The sequence below is a fragment of the Tympanuchus pallidicinctus genome, unplaced genomic scaffold (assembly GCF_026119805.1).
Source record: "Tympanuchus pallidicinctus isolate F22 unplaced genomic scaffold, pur_lepc_1.0 scaffold1, whole genome shotgun sequence".
NCBI lineage: Eukaryota > Metazoa > Chordata > Aves > Galliformes > Phasianidae > Tympanuchus > Tympanuchus pallidicinctus.
This window is the reverse complement of record NW_026294618.1, coordinates 55889895-55913864: the sequence shown is the minus strand read 5'-3', so window position 1 is coordinate 55913864 and position 23970 is coordinate 55889895. Positions and strand designations below refer to the sequence as shown.

Here is a 23970-nt window from a genome sequence, read left to right as displayed (position 1 = left end):
TTAGGATTTAGCTTAAATCTAAGAAAAGAACTGATTGACCGTGCGGTATTTGTTCCCCTGACTTCATTTCAGTTTTTTAATCCTGTCTCAACTGTGTGTAACCACAGTTGGGCTTGTGAGTCAGATCCATTCGTTTTGTGGCTATTTCTTTGTCATATGCACGATTTCAGTAGTGAAAACAACTTTGAGGATGCTCCTTACCTGCAAACCTTCAAAATATAAAAGCAATTTGAAAATACGTGGAATGAATACAAGCAAATTAAATAATTAAATTTTAGATGTGTGGCTTTAAGCTGGTGAGCCTGTGGCGATAAGCTCTCTGCTGTGTTCTTCGTTTCTCCTGTACTCCATGGAATTACTCTTTTTGCTATGCCCTTTCCAAGCTGTTCTCTGTGCTGCTTCTTTTCCCGTCCCCATCCATGCCATTGCTTCCTCCTTCAGCTGTGAGGCAGCTGTGGGCTGCCACTGAGGGAAGTCTTCACATAACTTGGTCTTAACAGCTACATCTGCTAGAATTCTTTGCGTGGCGGGACAGTAATGGAGAGATCTGTCAGATACGCTATGTTCATTTGCTGTGAAACAAATCAATTTTTACATCAATACAGAAGGGGTTTTAGAGTTTAAGACTGTTTGAAGTTTGAATTTTTTGTTGATGTCCTGTGCTGAGGGAAGGAGCAGGGGTGAAGAGATCCGTACGTGGCTGTGTATGTTCATACCATCCGATGCTGGTCTGTTCTCTTTGTATCAGAGAGCAATGAACAGATTGCTTCCAACTGTACCTGAAAGTACAAAATAAAATTGAGCATAGTGAAAGGAAGATGGCAGGTTTGAATAGGAAATTTCTCCCTGAAGTTAGTTGGGTGTTAGGGAGTTCGAAGATGGTTATGTAGTTATATTTTGTCTCCTAAGTAGCTAACTAAATTGGAAAAGGGCACATGAGAAGGAGGGCAGCATGTGTAGAAATGAAGTGAGCTTCCAAGGCAGCTGAGCACTGAGGCAGCGTCCCTCAGCTCCACCTGTTCCCTGGGTCTGCATGCAGCTGGAGGGGCAAATGGAAGCCCAGGGATGCTTCTGCAGTGAGGGCCACGTGGAGGGGAGCTGCTCCCCAGCTCTTGCCCCCATTATGGGGAGGTGGCCCCTAACGATGTTTGTTCATCTTGTTGGTCAAATGCTTTATGCTCCTTATGGCTGCTTCATTTGACTGCCCTGATCAAATGGCACTGGCTCAGTACCTACCACATGAATGCCTTTTGTTTGGTGTGTTTGCTTTTTTCTTTTTTTGGTAACAGAACAGGGTGTGGGCATGTATTTTTTCCGTTAAGATTTTAAGGAGGCCGATGGCAGTGGGCGAAGCTGGGCTGAATGTAATCAGGTGCTAGATAAACATCTCCTTGGGTAGGCATGCCAGCCCTTCCCAGGCACACGGGTCTTTCACTCTGTTACCCGAAATTGGTGTGGAAACAAAGCGGGTTGCATGGGTTTAGCTGTGAAAGCAGTTAGTACAGAGCCTCACCTTCAGCAGATCTTCAGCAGATAATCAGAAACGAGGAGATCCGGAGAGCTTTCAATATTTGAATGTAGTTTGTGCTTTTTAAACACAGCTGCAGGTAGGCACACAGACAGAAACACTTGATGCTCGTGGTCTATTCAGGTGTAGTTCTTCAGTCTTAAAGAGTTTATGAAAATTGACTTGTCTGCTGTCACAACCATATAATTAACGCGCATCTTTGCCTGTAATTTTACTTTCACACGGGCATTTAATGCATTCCCTCCCTTTCTGCTCCTTGTCTGCTTCACTGCAGGCTGCAGTAGGACTCCTTTGCACAATTCACACAATGCTGTAATCTTGAAGAGGGACTAATGGTAAACAAATCATTGGTAGGACGATCATCTGCTGTTTTCCTTGACCTGCTAATGTTTGATTTTTAAACAATACCAACCCACAGTCACCTGGAGGCTTGTGACCGCAGTACGTACAGATGGTGATTGCTGTGCATTGCAATAGGAGAGGGCAGTGAATTTCTGCCAAAGTGCAGCAAGAAGCCAGCACTGTTAATTTTAAACAGCAAATCCGTGGAGATTAAAGAATATGAAAACATAAGAAGAAAGTAGCATGCACAGCTGATGGGATTCGTAAGTATTGAAAGAATTTCACATTGAAGTAGTCTTTGGAACAGCGTGCACATACTTGAAACCTATAAATATCTTCACACATTTTTCAGTGGTTTAAGCTTAGTAATGGTCTTGCATTGCTTAAGTATAGCATTACCAGATTTACCAGATTTGTACTGTCTATGCTTGTCACTCGTCTACAATAGCTTTTTTTTCTTTCCCAGCCAGCATTTGTGCAGGAGACTGATGTGCTTCTGGGGAAATGCCATAAACTTTGGTCAAATAGGAGATCTGCTTCCTGTGAAAGCACATTGCCTGGCATTAAGAGATGGAAATTTTATTAATTCTTCTATTCAGAGTGCTGTCACAGCTGCGGTCCTGCCTGTGGTTAATGTCTGGTGAAACAGCCTATAATTACCCCAGGCATCTTATTTTAATGCTGTCCTAGTGCTGTCTGACTCCAGTCCTCTAGAGCATCCCACTCTTTTCTATCTGTATTTTTAAAAATTCAGAAAATGTTCCTGGCATTTAAAACTCTTGTATAACTACTTATCTGGAATTTGAGACTTGAAAACAGTTTAAGCTTAATTGCTGATCTGATGCAGAGAGGTTACAAAAGCATGGCTTATTTAGTCTAGCTGGTAGCTTGAGAGGGAAATATCACGATGAGAGAGGAAACTTGTTGAAGTTAAAGTACAGTACTGGCACAAGATGAATGGTTTTGAGCAAGCTGTGAATTAATTGAAGTCTTACATTAAAAGATCCCAAACCATCTGAGGAGGGAAGTTGTGGAACAGGCTTCCAAACAGGATAATGTGGACAAAGAGGTTTTTAAGATGGCTCTTGATAAGTTTTGGTAGTTTAAGTCAGAATTTCTGTAGCTAGTGAATGAGGTTTGTAGCAGTGATCTTTTGGGCTAAGTGGAGGTCTGGGCACTGGACTGCATTTGTACTGTATGATGCAGTCATCTCACGTTTAAGTGCTTCTGGTGGTCTATCTGTGAGAACCAGAAAGAATTATCCCTTTACTTACTTAGTTGGACCATCTGATATTTCTCTGTTTTGTTCTGCTGCAGGGAAAGACAGGATGAGTAACAGGTGCCCTGCAGGTCCTCCTGGCACCACACAGGCTTGCAAGTGTGCTCCACTCTTTAACCTTCCATTTAAACTGAGCAACAGACTCTGCTGGTACAGAAATCTTGTACCAGGCTTGGGCTGGTTGGGACTCTTGGGCCTCTCCTGTCCCCTTCTAGCATCGGGTGCACTCCAGTTGTTTTATTTTATAAGTTTCCTGCTCTCACAGGGACCTCAGAGTTTGCTGACATCCTTCTATGTATGTTCTCTTTCTCTTTTCCTGTGCTGCCCTGCAGTGACATGTGTGGCAAGATATTACAATATCTTTCTGTAGGCTTCTTGTTACCAGGGCTTTCTTGACCTGGAAATCCTCCTAACTGAGAAATCTGATGGGAATCCCCAACAGGGCATCCTGGTTCCTTTCTGTTTCGAAGTTTTTAATCCGTGCTTACTCTACTTTAAACTCATCAGTAACTGCTAAAATGAAAAGATACAATGGCAATTGTAGCCATGCCTGATAGTGAAGACAGGGGCTAATGCTTGTGGAGCTGAAGCTTCAGCACAGCCAGGAGCCCACTCTCCAGGAGGGGCACGTGCTCTCTGTACCTCAGCCACAGAGGCTTGGATTATTTTGGTGGGGTTTTTTTGTATTTTTTTTTTCCTCCTAAGATTTTTTTAGTCTTAGGAGAATTGCTGCCTCTTTAACATGCTTATGTGAGATAAAGAAGCATGAAGCCTAAGTAATGAGGAAAGCCCAGGTTTTTCCTGCCTTCATTATTGAGGTCAACAGCTGGACACTCTTGCCTGAAGGTTTAATTTTCAAAGGGGTTATATGTATATATGTTTTTTTTTTTTTTTCAGTAAGTTGGGTAAAAACTTCCTGCTGTTCAAATGCACACATGCATTCTTCTTTATACAGTCAGGTTTATTTTTTTGTCACAGGTTGATACCTCAGGTGAACTCAGGAGGTTTTTGTAGATGGTGGCAGCCATGAGATTTCACTTGTGCAGAAGTCTGTGGCTATTTCCCCATTCAAACTGGGTGTCTGCTGGAAAAGAGACTGTGGCAACACCAATGCCTTCCTGAGGAAGAAGGGTAGAGGTTGGTTTTAAACCTGGCAGGAAGTATTCTAAGGAGGGGGTCTGAGGTGGGAACTGGGAAGACGTGTGAAGTGATGAAGGCTGCGGAAGTAGTAATAGTAGTAATATGAGCTTAGGACCTTAATTAGAATTTAGAAGTGAAACATTTCTTTCTCTCATGCCTGTTATGCAGCTATCTTCAGAGAATTTTATGAGGAATAAGATTCTTTTTTTTATTATTATTATTTTTATTTTTTGAGAGGGAAATTTGAAAAGGTGAATTGAAGTTGTCGTCTTGGTTTCTTTGTTGCTTTTTGAAGGCTTCAGAACAACATTTTTCTGCGCTAAGGTGTTTCACCCTTGAAACACCCTGTTTTACCTGCATGAACAGATTTTGATTTCTTTTCAAAGCCTTGTCTTTCGTCAGCCCTTGGCCTGTCTGCTGGTATTGTTGTGACCCTGGGCACGCTCTGCAGCAGCATGACTTCAAGGACAGTGCCACCGCCTCGTGGCTGTCATGGAATTGCTGCCATGAGGTGAACTCGACCCCGTTGGGTTGAACAGCTTGGATCTCCACTGGAGATCTGAGATATTCTTGTGTTGGTCTCCTGATCAGAGGTTGCTCTTGTTTTCAGATCCTGCGTAAGTACAAGCTCATGTGGATATGTATGTAAATCATTTCATGCATGGAAAGGCCATGTGCTCTGGGAGATTTACAAACAGTATTTGAAGTATAAAAACATGCCATAGTTTCATTGTTTTGAAGTCTAGTCTTGAATTATCATCCTCATTTGTGTAACTTCACTGTCATTTTTTCCTTTAAAAAGAAGTCTAAGGGGACAGAGTGACTTCAGAGTACAAAAAAGTCTATAATGTTCAGCCTCAGATTTATCTTGATCTGTAGTCTAAAGAAGATATATTCTGTCAAAATCTGTAATTTCAGGATATGTAATTCTGAAATTACCAGAAGTGTAGACTTGGAAAGTTACGCCAGTTTTCCTTGTCTTGATTTGTGTTTTTGATATAGCCCATGAGGCATTTTGCATTGCTCAGTTAGGGCTATGTAAGGGAAAATCTTTCCCTGACACGAGGATGTCAGCATATGGGGAGAGTAATCTAGAGGGGGACTTATTTTTTTACAGCATTGCTCGAAATTTCAGATTTTTTTTTCATTTGATTTTGTTCTAGTGAACAGACTGATATTGAAACCATAAACAATGGGATTTATTAATTTGTGTGTTTCCACGTGGCAGGTGTTCAGATGGCTGTTCTCCCCAAGTGCCTTTGTGAAACTCATCCATTTTATTTGTTTTTTTGGTGGTGGTTTTTTTCCCTTTTTTTCTTTTTGCAGAGCTGTAGCTCCAGGTGCCAAGAAGGAAAAGTTACTGGTAGACTGGAGCAGCTCTACCACATGTGTTCAAATCATTTTGTAGCAAAATCCAACACTGTAATTGTAAGAACAGTTCACTTCAACCATTAATTTGGTATTCTGCGTAAAGCAGCAGTCCAGAAATGTTAAAGGTATGAGAAGAACAAATCCATGCAGGTTTTTTTTTTTTTGTAAAAATCAGGGCTTATGTAAAGGATACTAAAAGTTACACAGCATATGGTTGTATTATTGATCCCTGGAGTCACGAGCATTCTTAGAGTGTGATTTTAGTCCTGGATTGAAATACTACAACTTTGTACTGCTCCTCATTAGACTAATCTTTCCATGGTAGTGGCCACATATTTTTGTCGTTACTCTTTCTACTGGAATTTGATGCTTGATCTACAAATCCCAGAATTTACTTACTTTTTTGAGAAAAAAAGCATTTTGTGATCTGTTACAAAGTATGCAGGCTATATCTAGCCATAACTCTTAAGAAATGGATTCTAAGCTGGCTTAACTTGCATGATTATGATTTTCATCAAACTGTGACAATTTAGATTAAAAATGTAGTATATTAGATATAAAATATTGAAACAACTAATCTTTAAGTATGCTTTATTGAGAGAGAAGACTGCTGGCAGAAATGCATGACATACACCAGCGATAAGGAAAATCTACATTAGTGAGTATTAGGGGAAATGGACTTCATAGCTGGGAGTGGTGACTGTGAAATCCCAGTGCCTGTGGCACTGTCCAGAGCTGTAGGACAGGGAGGTGGCAAGGGGGTGCCAGAAGGAGCAATCAGGAGCTGAGCAGATGTGTGAGCAAAACCTGTGTGTCAACTTGGCGATAGCAGGCTGTGCAGTGAAAAATGTGATAATTGTTTTTTTTATGTTAGGTTCACCATCCTCACTCCTTCACCAGCACGTTAGTATTATTGCATTAGTTTCTTTTTTTTTTACGTAAAGATTAAGGGCAGTGCTTTATGCCAAACATAAAGAGACATTCTGACGTATAACATTGAAGGACTTCTAGGAATACATGGCAAAAAAATGACCTCACTTTATATGAATTTGAATCCTTTAAGTCTTTTCTATTGTTTTACTCTTGTGGGCCCCCTTGATTCTCAGTGGTGGTGTCAGTTCCAGCAGAGAAGTTGGGCAGAACTTCCTGCACAGAAGAACATGGGCTTGGGGTGGCAGCCTTTTGGTGGATGTTTTTGATAGCAGTGTTTTTAGAGTGGTGTAAATTGCTTTGTTTTTGTATTGAAGCCCTGCCATGCATTCAGTCCCGTGATAAGCTTCTTGGATTGAAGGGAAGTTACGGCTGCTCTGTGTCAGAAGGATGCTTCCCTCTTCAGGCATACAATGGGAGTAGGGAGATAACTTCTTTCTTTTTCTGTTGCCATGGTAATGAGTTCAATAAGCAGATCCTCTCTGGGCAGTCCTCCTACAACGCTGTCATCATTTAACACGAGTTGTGAAATAAGCTGTTAGAGGTGCAACTCCTTCATTTTGAATTGTGTGTTTGTGCTGTACTGGCCTGTTTGGCTACCTGTTGTGGCTTCAGATGGGCAGCTGTCCTCTCACCCTGTTTCTAGTGAGTTGTCTTTTACTCTGTATTTTCATAATCACAGAATATCCTGAGTTGGAAGGGACCCACAAGGATCATCAAGTCCACCTCATGACTCTGTGCAGAACCACCCATATTCAAGCCCTATGTTTCAGAACGCTGTCCAAATCCCGTTTGAACTCTGGCAGCTTGGGGCCATGACCACAGCCATTTCCATGCCCACTGCCCTCTGGTGCAGAACCTTGCCCTGACACCCACCCAGCCCTTTCCCTGACACAGCTCCATGCCGTTTCTTTGGGCACTGGTCAGCAGAGAGCAGAGCTCAGAGCTGCCTCTGTTCCCCTCATGAGGAGCTGCAGCTGTCATGAGGTGTCCGCTCAGCCTCCTCTGCTCAGGGCCTCAGAGGGACCTCAGTCACTCATCATTCTTTTTGCCCTCCAGACCTTTCACCATCTTTGCAGCCTTCCTTTAGACACTCTCTTATCGTTCTATGTCCTTTTATTGTGGTACCCAGACCTGAACTCAGTGCTGGAGGTGAGGCTGCACATCGCAGAGCAGTGTGGGATAACCTGTTCCTCGCCTAGTGTCAGTGCTAAGCCTGACTTACTCCAGGATACAATTGACCCTTTGGATTCAAAGGGCACACTGCTATCTCACATTCAGCTTGCCATCAACTGGAGCCACCAGATCCCTTTCCATGGGGCTGCTCTGCAGCCTCTCATCGCCCCAATCTGTGCCCCAGAGTTGTCCTGTCCTAAGTGACAAATGGGATGAAGCTCCTAAGCAAGGCAGCAAGCGTGGCTGCTGTTGAGACTGCCACTAGTAACTGCTTCTCCTCAGAAGTGTAATCTCTCTGATGATTCTGTCTTCTCTCCCAAATATGCATCACCCCCTTCACAAAGGCAGTCTGGTTCATAAAAAGCACCAACAAATCCCTTCATCTTATCAAGTCTTATTTCTGTATGGCAACAGAGCTGAAATAGAAAAGCACAGAAAGATTTTTCTGATCTACCTGCTGCTTATAATGTTGGCTTTACTTGCTTTCTCATTTGACTCATTTGAATATTCCAAAGCAACAATCAAGATTTGATATTGAGCATCAGGCACTGTTTGTTGCTCCTAAGAAGGCTTTCAAATTGAAAGTAAAGATTAATAATTGCAACACACAGTGTATTTTTAATTTCCCGGGGTCTAATGTAATGCAAAGTGTGTTTTTTCTTCTCCAATATCTTACTTCCATGCTATATCTCAAAACAATTATTGGATTAAAAGTAATTACAGAGGGCTACTACATAATAGCAAAGGAAAAAATGAAATTAAGATATGGAAGAGAAAGGAATGGGTATTCTTAGAGTTGATGAGGCGGGGAGATAAGGGAAGATAGTTCCAGATCACAATGCAGTCTCACTGCAAGAGATGCACGTATGAAGAGGCAGAAAAGAGCTGCTGATGGAAGCAAAGATTTGCAGCAATCTCTGCATGGCTTTATTGGAAGAGTGTTAGTGTTGAGCTCACAGTAAATATGAGACTGGAGAAGCTGTTTTGCAAATAGGGATAGAGTTGATTGAGAGTGCCAGAAAGGAAGAAATTTAGGAGAATTTGTGAAGGTGTTTTATCTTTCCAGTAAGATGTTGATTATTCACACTACTCTTGGTTTATTTTCACTTTTTTTTTTTCCCTGTCTTTCTGTTGTGTCCAGGTGATACGTGTGCCTGCTGTGTTGGCAGGTCTGCAGGTTCCATGTAGTGTAGGGGTGCCCAGGAGCGGCAGCCGTGGTTCTAGGAGCCATAGTGGCAAAACACCATCACCTTCAGGGGGTTGCATCCAGCTTGTTACACGTGCAGTTGCTATAGCTTTTTACACAGTGTATTGTGCTGATTTTAGTTACTTAAGTCCTTGAACAAGGAAAAAGAAAAAAAAAAAAAAAGAAAAAAAGGAAGATAGAAGCTAGATAGGTGTTGTATGGTCACAAGCAGCTGATGAAAACAATTCCATGAGAGTGCTTAGGGGTAACAGCATGGAGCTCCAAGTGCACCCAGCTGTGTGGCCCTGCCTCAGCCCTTTCATCACCGGTGCTCATTGATGTCCCCTGGTATTGTAAGAGCTCTTCCAATGTTTGATTTGCTTCAGAAATGGTAAAGCTGGTACATCCTGCTCTCTTCCTGTTTGAGCTACTGATTTTCAGTTAAAAAAGGAATTACAGTACCTTAAGGTTGTTGGTTTTCTTTCTCTAGCTTTTGAAATTTCTTTGTTTGCTGCTTGTATGTTTGATGAATGTGAGTCAGGACTTGAAATGCACTGAATGTTTAATGCGCAAAAAAGAGGAAGGGGCTGAGAGAACAACGTGTTTGAAACCCACGAGGTGGCAGCAGCCAGAACAGAGACATTGGGGCACTGCAGTCGGGCACAGCTGTGGTCCCACTTCGGTCCCACAACAAGGACTGTTATTCTTGTGCAGTCTGGGGATCCTTGCCCTCTGGGAGCATTGTTTTGAGGTTTACTTTGTGTTATATGGCTCCAATGAAACACATTGGAACTAGATAATCTTAAAGGTCCTTTCCAACCCAAACCATTATATGATTCTATGTTTAATGTATAAATAATACATATTTTTTACTTGTTTGCTTTACAAATAGCTGTGATTATTTGCAATAACCTACAATTTGAACCCTCATCTAATCAGCCAAAAAGCCCAGGGTACATCAGCCCTTTTCTGCTAAAAATAGAATCGCTGTCTAATGAGGGCGAAGTTTATCCCTGTGGATTTCTACCAGCTCCCTTTAATTTCAAATGTGACTCTTGGGCTTGCATTGGAAATTACTTCATTTCATGGTTTTGCTCTGCATTGTTATGTATTTTTTTGTGGCATTATTTTAGTATGCTGTATATATCACCTTTTTTTTCTTCTAGGCAGGGGATCTACAAACTGTGCATAAAGACCCGTGGTAGAATTTCTTATGTGTATTTTTGAAGCTTATGTTGATAACCGAGTAGGACTGACACACCCATACTTTGTGATTCCTAATCCCCTGTTTCCATTATGTATATCCTACAGGCTTTTAAAACTCCTACATGTACTAAGTTATCAGTACCACTTCTCTTTTCCGAGGTCAGGAGCACGTAGGCATGTCTGATAAAAGTGCTGATGTTTTCTTTGGTTGTATTTTTATTTTGTTTCTTGAAATCATGGAGTTAGTCACAATTTGAGGCATCCATCAAACTCTTAACAACGTTCTTTCTTTAGACCAAATGTTGTTTCCAGTACAATGTAATCATTTTCCTCCCCAGTTATTCAAGCTCTTCATAATAAGCCTGTAAAGAGATGGTTTAGCAAAAATGAAATATGCTGATAAAAGGATGAATATGCATGTCTAACAAGCTCCTCAGAGCATTCATACTTGGATTACTAATAGTTCAATGTTTAAGTGGTGTGAAAAAGAGTAATAAAGGAAACGCTATTTGGGAAAGTCTCTTTATTAACAATAGCTCAAGGCTGAGAAAAACGAACACTTCACTGTGTGTTTAAAAAATAAAACAGTACTTTAGCTGAAGTAGAATTGTGAAGTCTATTCAGAAGTTTTATGGTAAGATTTTAGGTGAAATTTTCACTCAGATTATTGTTCCATATATGCTGAAGTAACTTTTTAATAGCTTTTTTGGAGAAGAGGGCAAAAGGTAAAGCTCACAAGATACAGTGTCTTTCTCACATGAGAACAGTACATCCAATAGGGCATCCTCTTCCCAACTATTTTGATTTTGTATTTTCTAATAGCTGAGAACTGTCATCAGATCATGTATTGTATGTGTTACTTATTGTATATGTTGCCAAGGTCTTCCAGGTGTCAGAGAAGAACAGATTTATTCTGTGAAAAATTTGTGTAGACGTTAGTGCCTGCCGTATGGTAAATATACTTGTTAAACTGGATTTCAGCCCTGATCCCATTATCGTGCGTCAGCCTTACTGCGTGAGCACGCATTGAGAACGTGGCTAATGGGGTTTATCTGTAGTCCAGAAAAGTGCATGTTAAATGTTATTGGGTCTTCAGGCCAATATGTTATCCTGTGTCATCTTGTTAAGTGCTTGGGAACATCTCAGTCTGCTGAACATTGAATTTTGCCTTTTTCCTCTATCTTATTGCGTCCTTGTTTTCATTGTGTGCTACATAATAACACCAATATCAGAAATTTTGTTCATCTCCAATAGATAAACTTTTCCCAGGACCCCCCTATGGTGGAAGAGGTGAGGCAGTGAGCACTGTGCCAACTCTGCAGGTTACAGTTACTGCTCCATTCAGGAGCTCTTGTGCATTGTATATATGAGCTGGTTTGCTAGTAGCACCCATGGAGATTCACCCCCTTAGGAAGGCTGTCTAGACACCCATTTATTCTGGTGGACACAAGGATATGTGTGGTTTATGGGAGAGCTGAGCTCAGACAGTGTTCATCACAGTTTCTTTCTCATAGTCTGATGGGTAAATTTACTTGGCTTTGTGTATTTGTCTTTGCCTCAATGCCCCGTGACCAGCATTCAGCTGGTGCCCTTGGGTTCCCTTTATGCATGTGGAAGAGCCACTGTGCTGGCAGTTCTTGCTTTTCCTGTTGGTACGTTCACTCCTGTCCATCCCTACTGGTGCCAACACTTGAAATGCCTGCCAAAAAGTATTAGGTTATAGACAGCGCTTATTTCATCCCTATTCATTAAAGTTTTCTGGTACTTTTCATTCAAAGACCTGTTTTCTTCTGTTTGCAAGTTTGCTGAGATTCAACCACATAAGGTATCTGTAAATCATTGTATAGAGACAGTTACTTCTTCAGATCATTTTACAAAGTAGCAGAACATTTGAAAAACAAAACAAACAAACAAAAAAAAACAACAACAAAAAAACAACCCAATTACCAAAATAGGCAGCTTCTTGCTTGCTTTTCCATTGCCAGCACGGCTGGCTCTGTTCTGCAGACATCTTTTGCTGGGTGGTGCATTTTACATGGTGTGGTGCCACAGGCAACCTATGAGCACACAGTGTTCCCAGGCTGGGACAGAGCTGCAGGCAGCAGCAGGCGACGTGCGTGGTGTCAGGAAGGCACAGGAGCTGTGTCTCACCTGATGTGCTGTTGCTTTTTCCTTAACCAGTGGCTTTTCTGTCCAAATGTATTATTCTAGCTATCAACTACAAAGCAAAAAAAGTCTTTTTTAAAGTACGTAACTAACTTTCCTGACATTTCTTTTTGTCCCTGTGCAGAGCCAGGGCCCTTCACAAATGGTGCGGATTGTGCCTATAGCGTTTGTGAGGAGTTGAGGAAGTAGACCCAGAACTGGGCTCAGTTAGCTGTGCTTTGTGTAGACCACTAGTGTTGTCCCTTTGGTAAAAACGCATGTCCTCTCGTGCTGCCTCTCAAACAATCAAACTTTAAAATCAAACTTTGAAAAGCTGCTGACGACAAAAGGTTATATGGGGTTTGTGTGCGCCTTTCTGTGCTGTTTTTCTTGCAGTCCTGATCTGAGCAAGCTGTGGGCTGACTGCAAAGCCCAGGAAAGGCATGCTTCCTGAGCCCCGAAGGAAGATAGTGTGTAGGATGCGAGATTAGGGTTGGTGTGGAAACCAGCATGGAAACTTCCTTAGCAGGGCTGCCTCTGGGTGAGGCCCCGGAGGCTGTTGGCTTGTGGATGAGGGAACTGAGGGGACCTCAATTGTAATCCTGGCTTTTCCTCTCTGTAGGCGGGTTCCTAAATCTCACTGAGACTGTTTTTGTCTTTAAATAGGAATAATGCCTCTCCTCTAGAGATGTTGTGGGATATATTTATTTATGCAGTACTAACTGAGAACAAAGTGAGAACTGATTGTATTTTGTGCTTGCTGCTGTGGCTTACCCTGAAAGATACCTGCTGCTTGATGATTACAATGACTGACTTTGAAAGGGAGTGCTCTTCCTAACATCCAAGTACAGAACTTGCAGTACTTCATTTATTTTATTCGATATGTCTTTTCTGTTGTCACATCCAAGAAGAATGCAAATGCTCCTGCTCTTGGCAGATCCGTGCCCCAGTAGTGGTGGTTCTCTGCCTGTCAGCATCCTAGTGATTACAGCCCGTTAGCTTTAAATAAGCTTCTTGGTTGTGGCCATCTGTATGGCCCCAGTACCTGCTGATCAGAGGGCGGTGAATAATCGGGGATAAGGCTTAAGAGGAGCAGCAGGCTTGGGTGGGAGCAGGAAGGGAGAAGCCTGGGGAGACTACTCAGTGTCACAGCTCTGTGCAGCTGATAATTTCAGGCTCTGTGCTGTGAGACAGGGGCAGTGGACGGGAATCCAGCAGCTAGGGCAAGCTGTTCATTAGACAATTGATTTGTTTGTTTGTTTGTTTGTTTTGTTTTGTTTTGTTTTGTTTTTAAGGGATAGTAGAACCTCGCTCAAAACGGTTTGGGCACAACGAAATAGTTTATTTTCTCTTAAGTATAGGAGGAGAAAATCTTCTCCTTCATAGTGTTTTGAATGTGTCTGCTCACTGGTTCTGAGCCACTCCCTGTTGCACTGAATTAGCCACTGGGGACAGCGGGACCATCCTCAAGAGCAGCACAGCACAATGATCGCTTATGTGCGCTGCCTGCCTGCAGAGCCGATGGTCGGGTGCCTCAGCAGCAGCAAGTGGCAGCCGGGCTGCAAGGATGAGGATGAGGAGGAACTCATCCCACTACATGCTGGAAGGATGGGCAATGTGTACCCCAAGTTGCCTGGGCGCCTCAAGAGGAAGCTGCTGAGAAAGGAGGATGACAGCTTCTGGCCGAGTAAGGAAGTTTTTGGAAGTTTTTGTTGGGTACTGTGGTTATTATTAAAGGACTAAATAGGTAAAATGTATCTGCAAGTGAGGAAAACATCCATGTTTTTCTTACTCTTTTAGAGAATGAGGAAATTGGGAAGAATCTTGTTCTGAGAAGAACATATTTTGACTTCAGAAAATGTGTGTAGATACACAGGTGTGCCAGCAAAGTTAGAGCTGCATGGTACTGCCCTCATGCATGTGTTCTGCTTGTGTCTGAGAGGTGTTCAGGTTTGCTTTCAGCTCAGTAGTGCTCCTCCTTAGCAAAATTACTGGTTTAGTTGAGTGGAGCTGTTGACATGGTGCTCTAATTGAAAGCCATAGAAATAATCGGTGGATGAAAGGACCAGGAGAAATAAGAAATAGGTCTGAAAGGCAAAGATCTTTAACATAGCTGATGAGTACTTAAAGAAACCTGCTTGAATAACCTTGGGTCTCTAAGGTTGTTTTCCCTCTGAATGTGAGAAGAAAGAATTCCTGAATTGTGATGACTCTCTCTTTTTCAGATCTGTATAGTTTCTTGTTTCATTAGCAAATACAGATGGGGAAAAGGAGAGAGCCTAGGACAGACAATGGTAATGTTTCATTTTTAGCCTTATTGCTTGCCTTCATTTTTTTTTTCTGACCACCTAAGCAAAGGCACCCAGCTGTTCATGGAATGGTTGCTCTAAAAAGTGTTTTAGGGTGATGGGGGCAAAATTTCACAAGATAAAGGAACTTTTTCCTGAAAAAAACAAAAACAAACAAAAAAACCCCAGCTGTCTGGCTTTCTTACACTAGATTTATTCCCCCCCCCAAGTGTATTGATATGTTCACAACTGTGTTGATTTTCTTTTCCTCATTAGTGTTTTGCTGGTCATCTGACAGTGTCTAATTACTGCCAGATCGATAAATCTAGCCACGCAGTGCTAACACTGATCAGTGAAATTGCACGTCTGCTTTCTGTTATGCTCTATGTACAATTTCATAGCCTCTATATTCTATGAGACCTATTAGAGAGGCACCCAGAGGTGTTGGGAAGCCACCCCAGTGATGCTGCAGAGCAGGACATGACCCCCTCAGTGCTATGCCAACTAGGGGAAGGCCTTTGGTAGCTCCTGCTGCACTGCATTATAAAAGCTTGGAGACTGAAGTAGTTGGTTTTGCATGTAAATAGTTGAATCTCTTCAAGGCACCTTTCAGGTTCTTCTTGGGTGAAAACTTGGTGGCCTCGAGTTTAAATAATACAAATAGCTGTGTGGAGAAGTGCCTAGGAAATTGTTTTGCATCTAAATAGTGGGATTGAGATCCCAGGTATGCAGTGGGAGTGTCTGCTTTCCTTGTCCAAGTGCATTCATTTTGTTGCTTCAGTGATTTCCTAATGAAGAGAGAAGAATTCTTTTAAGTACTATTGACTATTTTAAAAGGTATGCAAACTACTTCTGTAGTTCGGATGATTTGTAATATAGCACATATATAGGCAGTGGTTTAGATGTGACTTACCAAAGCTTTTAAAAGTAGTTTCTGTGCCCCAGTGATAAACTTCTACATATTGAAGAATGTATAGTTGATTCTCATGGATTGAGTTTCACTGGTGTCTGCTACAATCCTGGGCAGCCCGATCTAGTGATTGGCAACCTTGCCTACAGCGTGGGAGTTGGTGACCGATCATCTTCAGAGGTCCCTTCCAACTTAAACCATTCTATGATTCTATATGCATTATGGACCACTGAAGCTTCTGTACGTAATGCTGAATTCTCCAAACTGCACTGTAAGATCAGCTGGTTGTTTCTGCCTTGGCCGTGCCAGTACCAGTGCCCACACTTGTGCCGAGATGCCAGCCCTGCCCACCGGCTGCCTTTCTTTGTGTTCCTCCTCAGCCCATGGAGACAAAAGAATGAAAATGCAATTAAGCCATCAGTTAAGTGTTATTGGTTGGACAGGTCCTATTTCTCTTTGAGATAGGGAGACCTGTGCTGCTTTTAACCTCTGTTAATGTTTATTTTAAGGAACAAAAGTGTTTCAGAGTGGAAGTGCTTTCTGGGAAGGGGTCAAGTGATAGCTGCTAAGCACAGCAGGTGCTCATTGGCCAGTATTATCTCTGGTGATAACGGCCTCCATGGGAACCCCGTCGTGGAGATTTCACAGGCAGAAAATGCCCTGGGCAGCTTTGGGGTCGTTTGCAAACACAACGGCAGCCCAAGTATTGAACTCCGTGCCTGGGGGCAGTTTCCTCATCGAGAAGTGTTTAGTCTTTGGTACTCCTTCGCACTGCAGTGCTATCAGTGTTCACCTGTGTGTACAGGTTGGGGTGCTGCAGCCACAGCCACCAAAGGACCAGGTTAGGGTTTGGTGGCTTCATTCAGCTGTTAGCAGTTGATCCCACTGAAAATGTCAAGTAAGGGGTGCATGAAGTAGAGACTGAGCATTACCAACTCAGTCTTGTTTCTGCGTCCGTGATGCCGTTCCTCTGCTGTCACTGCTGCATTCATTGAAAATAGGTAATGCACGATTGAAACAAGCCAGAATTCTGGAATATGGCTTCTCAGAGCCTTCCTGCTTGGAGGAAGAACAACATTATAGTAGTGGAGGGACTAGCAGCATCTCATGCATATCCATGACTGTGGAACAACTCCAGCACTGTTGTGTGTCTGTGGTTAGTTTTCCTACAGCAAAGCTGATCTGAAGCTTTGGGCTGACCAGGCCTAGCAGAACTGCTAAGGTGATTCTGTTTTCAGTGCTAGCTGGACTGGATGAGAACCTGCTGGCAGAGCCTGCTGCCTCCAAATGCTGCCACCTCCTGCTCGGAGCATCACCTGCCTCTTGGGCTCAGCATCTCTGCTACGTGCTTTATCCAACTTCCTACATTTAAAGGCATTTTATGCTAACATAGCTAAACTGTTGCATCAGTCTTCTTTTTTTTTTTTTTTAATGATGTTTTGGTAAGAATTTTGGAGGTTTTTTTTCCTTCTTCTGCAAGCACGAGGGGGAACCAACTGCAGTATTGAATTACTTTTAATGTTTGTTGAACAGTAACTTCAGTTATTGGAACTTCATGTTTTGTTGCCCAGTAGCTCATGAAAGAATGCTCTATTCTTTTTCATTCATTACCCTTTCGAGGGACAACAGCTCTGTCTTAGCTGTGAATCTGAGACCTTTCTGCATGATGTGTATTATGTGGAAGACCATACAGAATTTGAAAGGATAATGACTAAATCTATTTATAAATTGATAGGGTGTTCTGAACCAAGTCAGGTATTTTATTCTTCACTATTTGTTATGTTTTTTTTTTTCCCCCCAGTTTTTGTTCCCACAGCTATGAGATTTAAATTTTCCAATTAAAAGGTGTCATATTCATAAAATGCCAAAATCCTTGTGGTTTGGGAGGCTTCATTCTTTGCCGTCTCATTTAGCGCTGTGAAACAAAGACTGTATCACTCTGAGTCTCTCCTAAACCCGGCCTTGCGGAGCACTGAGCACCTCTTTGTGGCCTCCCATGTCGTAAGTGACAGTGGGGCTCAGTCTCCGCTAGCGAGTGGCCGTGGTGGCTGCTCACAAAGCACGATGCAAGTACTTGGCCAGCCCAGTGTCCAGCTTCAGCTGGTGCTCCAGGCCTGTGCCCTGCAGCTGGCACGCACAGCACAAACAAGGATGGTTTGTTTCTAAGGGAAGGAGGAACTTGAATATAATTCTTATTGCATGTCTTAAATAAGTTTTTTTTTTTGTTTTTTTTTTCTTCGTGTTCTTTGAGTTTTTTTGGAAATTTTGTTCATTTGGCCAGAAAAATCCACGAATACCTTGCAAAGTAAAAGAGCTTGTTTATTTCTGGAAAGTTATTTCTCGTTTTGGTTAAATAACAGCCTTTCTGTTGGGTGACACAGGGTCCCGTGTGAAGCTGGTGTGGCTGAAGATGGTGGCGGATATGGGCTCAGAAAGCTCCTCATTGCTTCATTTGATTAATCGTAGAATCATAGAATGGCCTGGGTTGAAAAGGACCTCAGAGATCATCTAGTTTCAACCCCCCTGCCTCAGGCAAGGTCACCAACCACTAGACCAGGCTGCCTAGAGCCACATCCAGCCTGGCCTTAAATGCATCCAGGGGCATCCACAACCTCCCTGGGAAACCTGTTCCAGTGTGTCAACACCAGAGTGAAAATCTCTTGGGATGGCAGGTACAGTGTGTTTGCACATCTCACTGGGAGTTGCTTGTTCTGATGTGCAGTGTAAGCTCAGGTCTCTGCAGATCAACAACTGCCCCTGCTCCTTGTTCTGAGAGCGGCTGCATGCCTGCCCTGTGCTGATCGGGGCTCCTGCACTGCTGGGCTCATCTGTGGTGCTCCTGCAGCAGAAATGTTCCTTGCTGCTCCCTTATTTTTCCATGCCATCCCTTCTTCACAGAATGCCCCTTCCCTTGTTCTACCCCCACCCACCGCCCACGCTATTGGGCATCCAAAATCTTCAGTAACAACCCTTTGGAGAAGTACCATGGTGCGCTGCCTGTCCCATATTCTCTGTAAGAACCTTATTCTGCCCTTAACCCTTGAATGGCTTGTGCAAGCATTTTGGAGGTCTTGCACTTGGCTGTCCCCACAGCTGGCATCTTATAAATCTGGCTCTGTGATACATTTTAGTGTTAATAAACCAAGACATGTTTAAAATAATCCCAAATGCCAATAGGCTTAGTGACATTTAAGCGCGAGTGATGCTGCAGACAAAAGCTGTATGTCTTAATTTGTCTAATTATGTTGTAACATGCAGAGCAGCTGCTTGTGTGAACAAAAGCAGTTGATCACACCATTTTATTAATTGCATATTAATTGCTGCATTCATGTAACCATATGGGAAACACTAGAAAGGAGGGAAGGCTACTTAGTCATGGAGAGGAGAAAAGGAACTACCAGAGTAGAGTCATCAGGAGATGAATCTCAGAGTGATAGGGTCTGTGGAGTTTGCAATTGGGATCTGATTTTTAGAATTAATTTGTGGGATTTTTAATTATTATGTTTAAACGAGGTTTGAGTAAGGATTGTGCTTGGAATGACAGCTGCGTATTTACGGAAGCACTGTGCAGGTTGGCTTTGGATTCATGGGGTACTCTGCTGGAGCCAGGCCTGCAGGCGCCAGGCCATCTGTGTCTGTCCCAATGGGGATATGCACTCTGCTGGGAACAGTCTGTCACAGGAGCAGGGCTGAAAGAGCCAAACAAGGCACAAAAACTTGTACTTCTTGGAATTTTATTGCAAACCCATAGTCTCTTTGTCTAGCAGTGTTAAGCTTTGAGCTGAGGTGGGCTTCCTAGAGCAGTGTTTTCCGTCTTGTTAAGATGGAGTAAAAGATTAAAAACCTTGAAGCTGTGGGGTTACTTGTGCCCAGTACCCACAGCAACGAGCTGGCTGCTGCTGCTATCTGACATCACCTTGTCTCGCAGGGTCTTGAATGATGTAGTTCCTTCTGAAGGTGAGACTTCAGAAGCTGCTCTATGCTCCCTTGTGGTGACTCCAGGGTGTGTAGTGGTTCTGTCAGGCAGAAAATGTAGGTTATGAGTGCCTAAGTAGTGACTCCTCTCCTCTCTCACCCCCAGACTGTATTAGCATGGTCTGGTGGGTCCCAGGGTGCTGAGAGAGTGGGGTCAGTTCTGCAGATGGCAGCCTGTGCATGCAGTGGTGGGCTGCTCTCCTCTCCCTTGTACACAGCAACTATCTTTATTTTTGGGGGAGTTTAAACAGTGTGCTAGAGGAAAGAATCAGTATACAGCTCTTGTTATTTGAGTATTAGCCCATTTTACACTGCCATCTAAGCAGTGTATAGTAAAAAATGGAAAATGGTCAACTTCACTTCCTTTGTTGTAGAAGATACTTTTATATTTGATTTTATTTATTTTTTTCACTAACACTTCGTATCTCCTTTGGAAGCAGGTTACATTCATATTGTGTTCTGTGATGCACAGATTTGGGGACTCAGGGTTGTTGGTTGCTTAAATGTGTCTGCTTGGGTAACGTAAAGTGAGTATTTCTACAGGAAAAGCTTAGTCTCACCTCTTTACCAACAGATGGTACTTTCCTTGCATTCCTAAGTCTCTCTGAAGAGTTGCAATTGGGAGAGATTGATTATTTAATTAAAAAAAAAAAAAAAAAAAAAAAAAAAGGAGGAGGCAATTTGTTGTTTTAATTTACATCTTGTGCAAAAAAAATTCAGTATTCAAATTCTGCGGTAAAGGCACAAGGGTTGCACAGTTAGGAAGTTAATGACAAGCAATTGAAAAGTATTCTGGATCCAATCAATTGTAAGAATATGTGGTACTAAACAATAAAAGTCATATTCTTGTGCCTACCGAGAAATTGGGACACAGAGGCTGTTATCTTTTTCATCAGAGGAATGCTTTACGTGGCTCATCACAGTTACATCTCAATTGATGCTGTAATACAGTGCAATGGGACCTGGATTGTGGGGATGATGCATGATTGGAAATACACAGCTTGAATTTTGGATTGCCTGCGGTGCTTGCAGCTACAGCAGTTACAAAAACAGCATCACACTTGTCGACTGACCTGGGAGAGAATAAATCTGAAACCCCATGATGCCACTTCTGTAGCCGCAGCTGAATGGTACTTAATCAGCCTCAGCACATCTTCTGAGCACACGCAGACATGCAGGGGTCTGAGCATTACTAATTTAAAGGCAGAATCCCCCAGAGTATTGCTTGGAGCTGTTGGGCTGCAGGTCCTCTCTTCTGTTAGGAAACTGTTCTTCAAGATGCTGGCAGCCACCTCAGTTGCAAGCTTTGTCCCCTCGCTAGGGGAATATGAACAGGCATTGTTTGGAACAGAACTTTGGGAGAGGGCAGAAAAATGTGTAGATACTGCGGTGGTCACTCACTGCTCTTCCTGGACATCTTGTCTCCCCATTCTTTCGATTTCTGATCTGAGCCATGCTGACTGCTCATACTCCTCTGCTGTAGTGCTCAGGCTGGCCAGCTGTCTTTCAGGCATTTTAGTAAGAAGTTCAGGAACAGGAAGGTTTGACACAAAGGGCTGCAGAGGCCCTCTGCTGCTGTTGAATGGGAAAGTGTCACACTCCTCCCTGAACATGTTTGTCACTGCCTGAATGCGTGGACAGTTACATAAATCTCTTTCTCCACCTTTATGACCTGTCCCTATTTAACCCTGCAATTGGCCAGCACTTCCAAAGGGAGCTTGCCACCTCTGCCAGCTGAATGACCCCTCATGCCTTTTCCAGCACCTGCCTTCAGTGGGCTGCTGTACTTTTATTTGCCACAGTGAGCCTGGTGGTGCAGCCAGAGCAAGGGACAGTGTGAGCAAGTCCGCAGGCAGATGGTGGGAGCCATCTTTAGGGTAAATAATTCATAGCATCAGAGAAAATACGCTGCTTTATTCCCAGTAGCTGAAGGTGAGTGCAGGCTTTTTCCCATGTGTGATACTTCCTTGTCAGGGCTTAAGTAATCAGAAGAGGAGCAGGATGCTAATTGCCCTGACAGAAAAAGAAGCACTTCTGGGGCTAATGTGAATACAATGCTTTAATGTCTTCCTTTTGGACCAAATTTTGCTTAGCGCTCTATTGCAGTATCCATACAAGATGTGATAGACTAGACCTGCTTTTATCATAATCCATAAAGACAAAAATAAGGAAGAGGATCTTCATACATAATACATTTTGCAGAATATTTTTGAGAAAAAGCTTTAGTTTTATTGATTTGTTTTCCTGAGGTGTAAACTTTATTCACATCAACTGTTATTGAGCCCCATCTTCTCCTTTACATTCAAATCATCTCCTCTCCAGGCTGGGACTTGCCCTGGGGCTGCTCAAAGGTTTCTCACCTGGCTCTTCCAAGTCACTTCTCTCTTCTCTCCCCAATAGCTTGCAATGCAAAATGCTGTCCAGGTCCCATTCTGCAGTAGCTCAAGCTGTAAGCAATGAATAATTCTTTAGACAAATTTGTAACCCAAAGTTGAATTTGGATAATTGTAAATAGTTCAAAAAACGCAGCCACTGGTAAGCACAATAGCTTTATCAACTGTCTGGAGATGCCAGGGTTTGTTCATAGTCATTTGTTTAGCAGTAGTTAAGTACTGATATTTCTTTGCTACCGTCTTACTGTCTCCTAAATGCCAGGTACTGGTATGTTTAAGAAGGGCTGAGCTGGAGAAGACAGGTGTTTGTTGAAAGCTTGTTCTCTACGCCAGAAAACCGATGGTATTTCTGCACATTAAACCCTTTGATGTTAAAACTTTACTGATTTTTCAGTTTTCTGGCATTCTCTGCCCATAGCAAGGAAGCTTTAGCTTCTCTAAAACAAGAACTGTAGAGATCTATAGTAGGGGTCCTGTATGAGAAAGCGGGGCACTTCCTTTTCCCTTTCTGGAAGGTCATGGAGGCAGCAATGGTGGGTCTAATTCAGGAGTAGAGAGAATCACTGTGTTTTGTTGTTGTTTTTGTTTTGTTTTTTTTTTGTTGTTTGTTTTTGGTTTTTTGTCTTTTTGTTTTTGTATATTATCTTTTGGTGAAGTAGACAGTGAGGCCTCTGTTTGAATAATGCCTCCATGTATTTATTTATTGAAACAATTGCCGTGGTATTAAAAACCTTGGTAGCTGGTGTTCCCACGGGTCCACTCTGAACATGTTTGGTGTAAGGTACTTTTTCACAGAAGCATCAGTTAGACTACCAGGTGCATTTTGCTAGTGAGCACATGAAGAGTAGCTCTTCAGCTGTGAATGCTGACCGAACACAGCACTTTGGCAGGTTTGCTGGATTTTGTATGATGAATAGGGTATTTCCATCTCTGCCTCTCTTAATCTTTATTATCCATGTTACAAATTTTGAAAATACAACCAATTAGAAGCATGAATTTGTGAGACTTCCCTTTCAACTTAAACTATTTGTTGAGAGTTTCTAAGAAGAAGATGCTGACTACACAAAGGTCATCTTAAAATTTGTTCTCCAGATCTATTGGTGTTTGATGATATCTGGGGTGAACTGATGCATGGGCAGCCAGAGCCCATCCTCTGGAGATGCTATGGCACGAATGTTGGCTCATTATTTTCCATAGCAGCTTGAAGTAGACCACTGACTCCTGCAACACCATTATTAGATGACTGTTACATAGGCAGGATCAGTTTAGTTGGAGGATGTTGTTTTTCAAGGTAGATTGTGTCTATATTTAATTGAAAAGTGCCCAGCTTTTCAGATTTTGTCAGTATTAACAACTTCAGGGAAAGTACCAAAGTCCATCAGTTGTTTGTGAACCTTAGCTTTTAGTTGTCATTATACTACTGCATTGTACAGATGCACTTTTGGGAGAATTTTTGCAAGTTTCTAACTAAAATACAAAACCTTTTCTCAACTTGCTGTGTGAGACAGAGCAAGCCCTGCTTGATTTTTGAATTAACATTTGTGCAAAGGCTGCTAGGTTGGAAGGATTTTAGGTTTTTTCATGTACTTCTTAAGTACATACAAACTTCTTCAGAAGCTGAAGGACTTGCCAGCCTAATTTTATAAGTGTCTCAGAACTTAAAAATGTGTGTATATATATCTGCTATTTCCTTGTCCCAGGATAATCCAGATATAACTACATATGTTGCAAAGTGCAATGTTGGGAGGGAGGATTGAGGTATGCTGCAAGAATTTTTTCTGTGACTTTAAATAAGTGAAATGAGTGGGGAGTGTATCCCCTTTGGGACACTCCTAAAGAGAATGCAGACTGAGATTAATTTAAGAAATCTGTTGGATATTAGTGTGGGTCCACAAGTGTGCAGCTGCTGAAGATGGAATTACAGACCAACCAGGAGACAGCACAGGGCAGAAGTTTGTGCAGTCTGGTTTTGTTGGTTTCACGTGGTGATGATGTTTTTTCCATCACTTACTCAGAGAAGTATCTTTACTATGCATTTCTAGAGAAAATAAAAGCCGAGATTTTGTGAAGATGAGATTTTGTAAAGATGAGTTTACTTGCT

At 42.4% G+C, this 23970-nt stretch overlaps 1 protein-coding gene across 8 annotated transcripts in view; it reads left to right on the top strand.

The window, feature by feature from the left end:
- The window catches only part of NHSL1 (NHS like 1), a 163804-nt gene that overhangs the window by 83941 nt on the left and 55893 nt on the right, over positions 1-23970 (top strand). The window contains exon 1 of one of the 8 annotated variants that reach the window (XM_052674490.1): positions 13774-13990. The exons of the other annotated variants lie outside the window; for them this stretch is intronic. Coding sequence (XP_052530450.1) covers positions 13789-13990 — 202 coding nt within the window. The 5' untranslated portion in view covers positions 13774-13788. Of the gene's footprint in view, positions 1-13773; positions 13991-23970 lie in introns of those variants that run through there. 8 annotated transcript variants of the gene reach the window in all.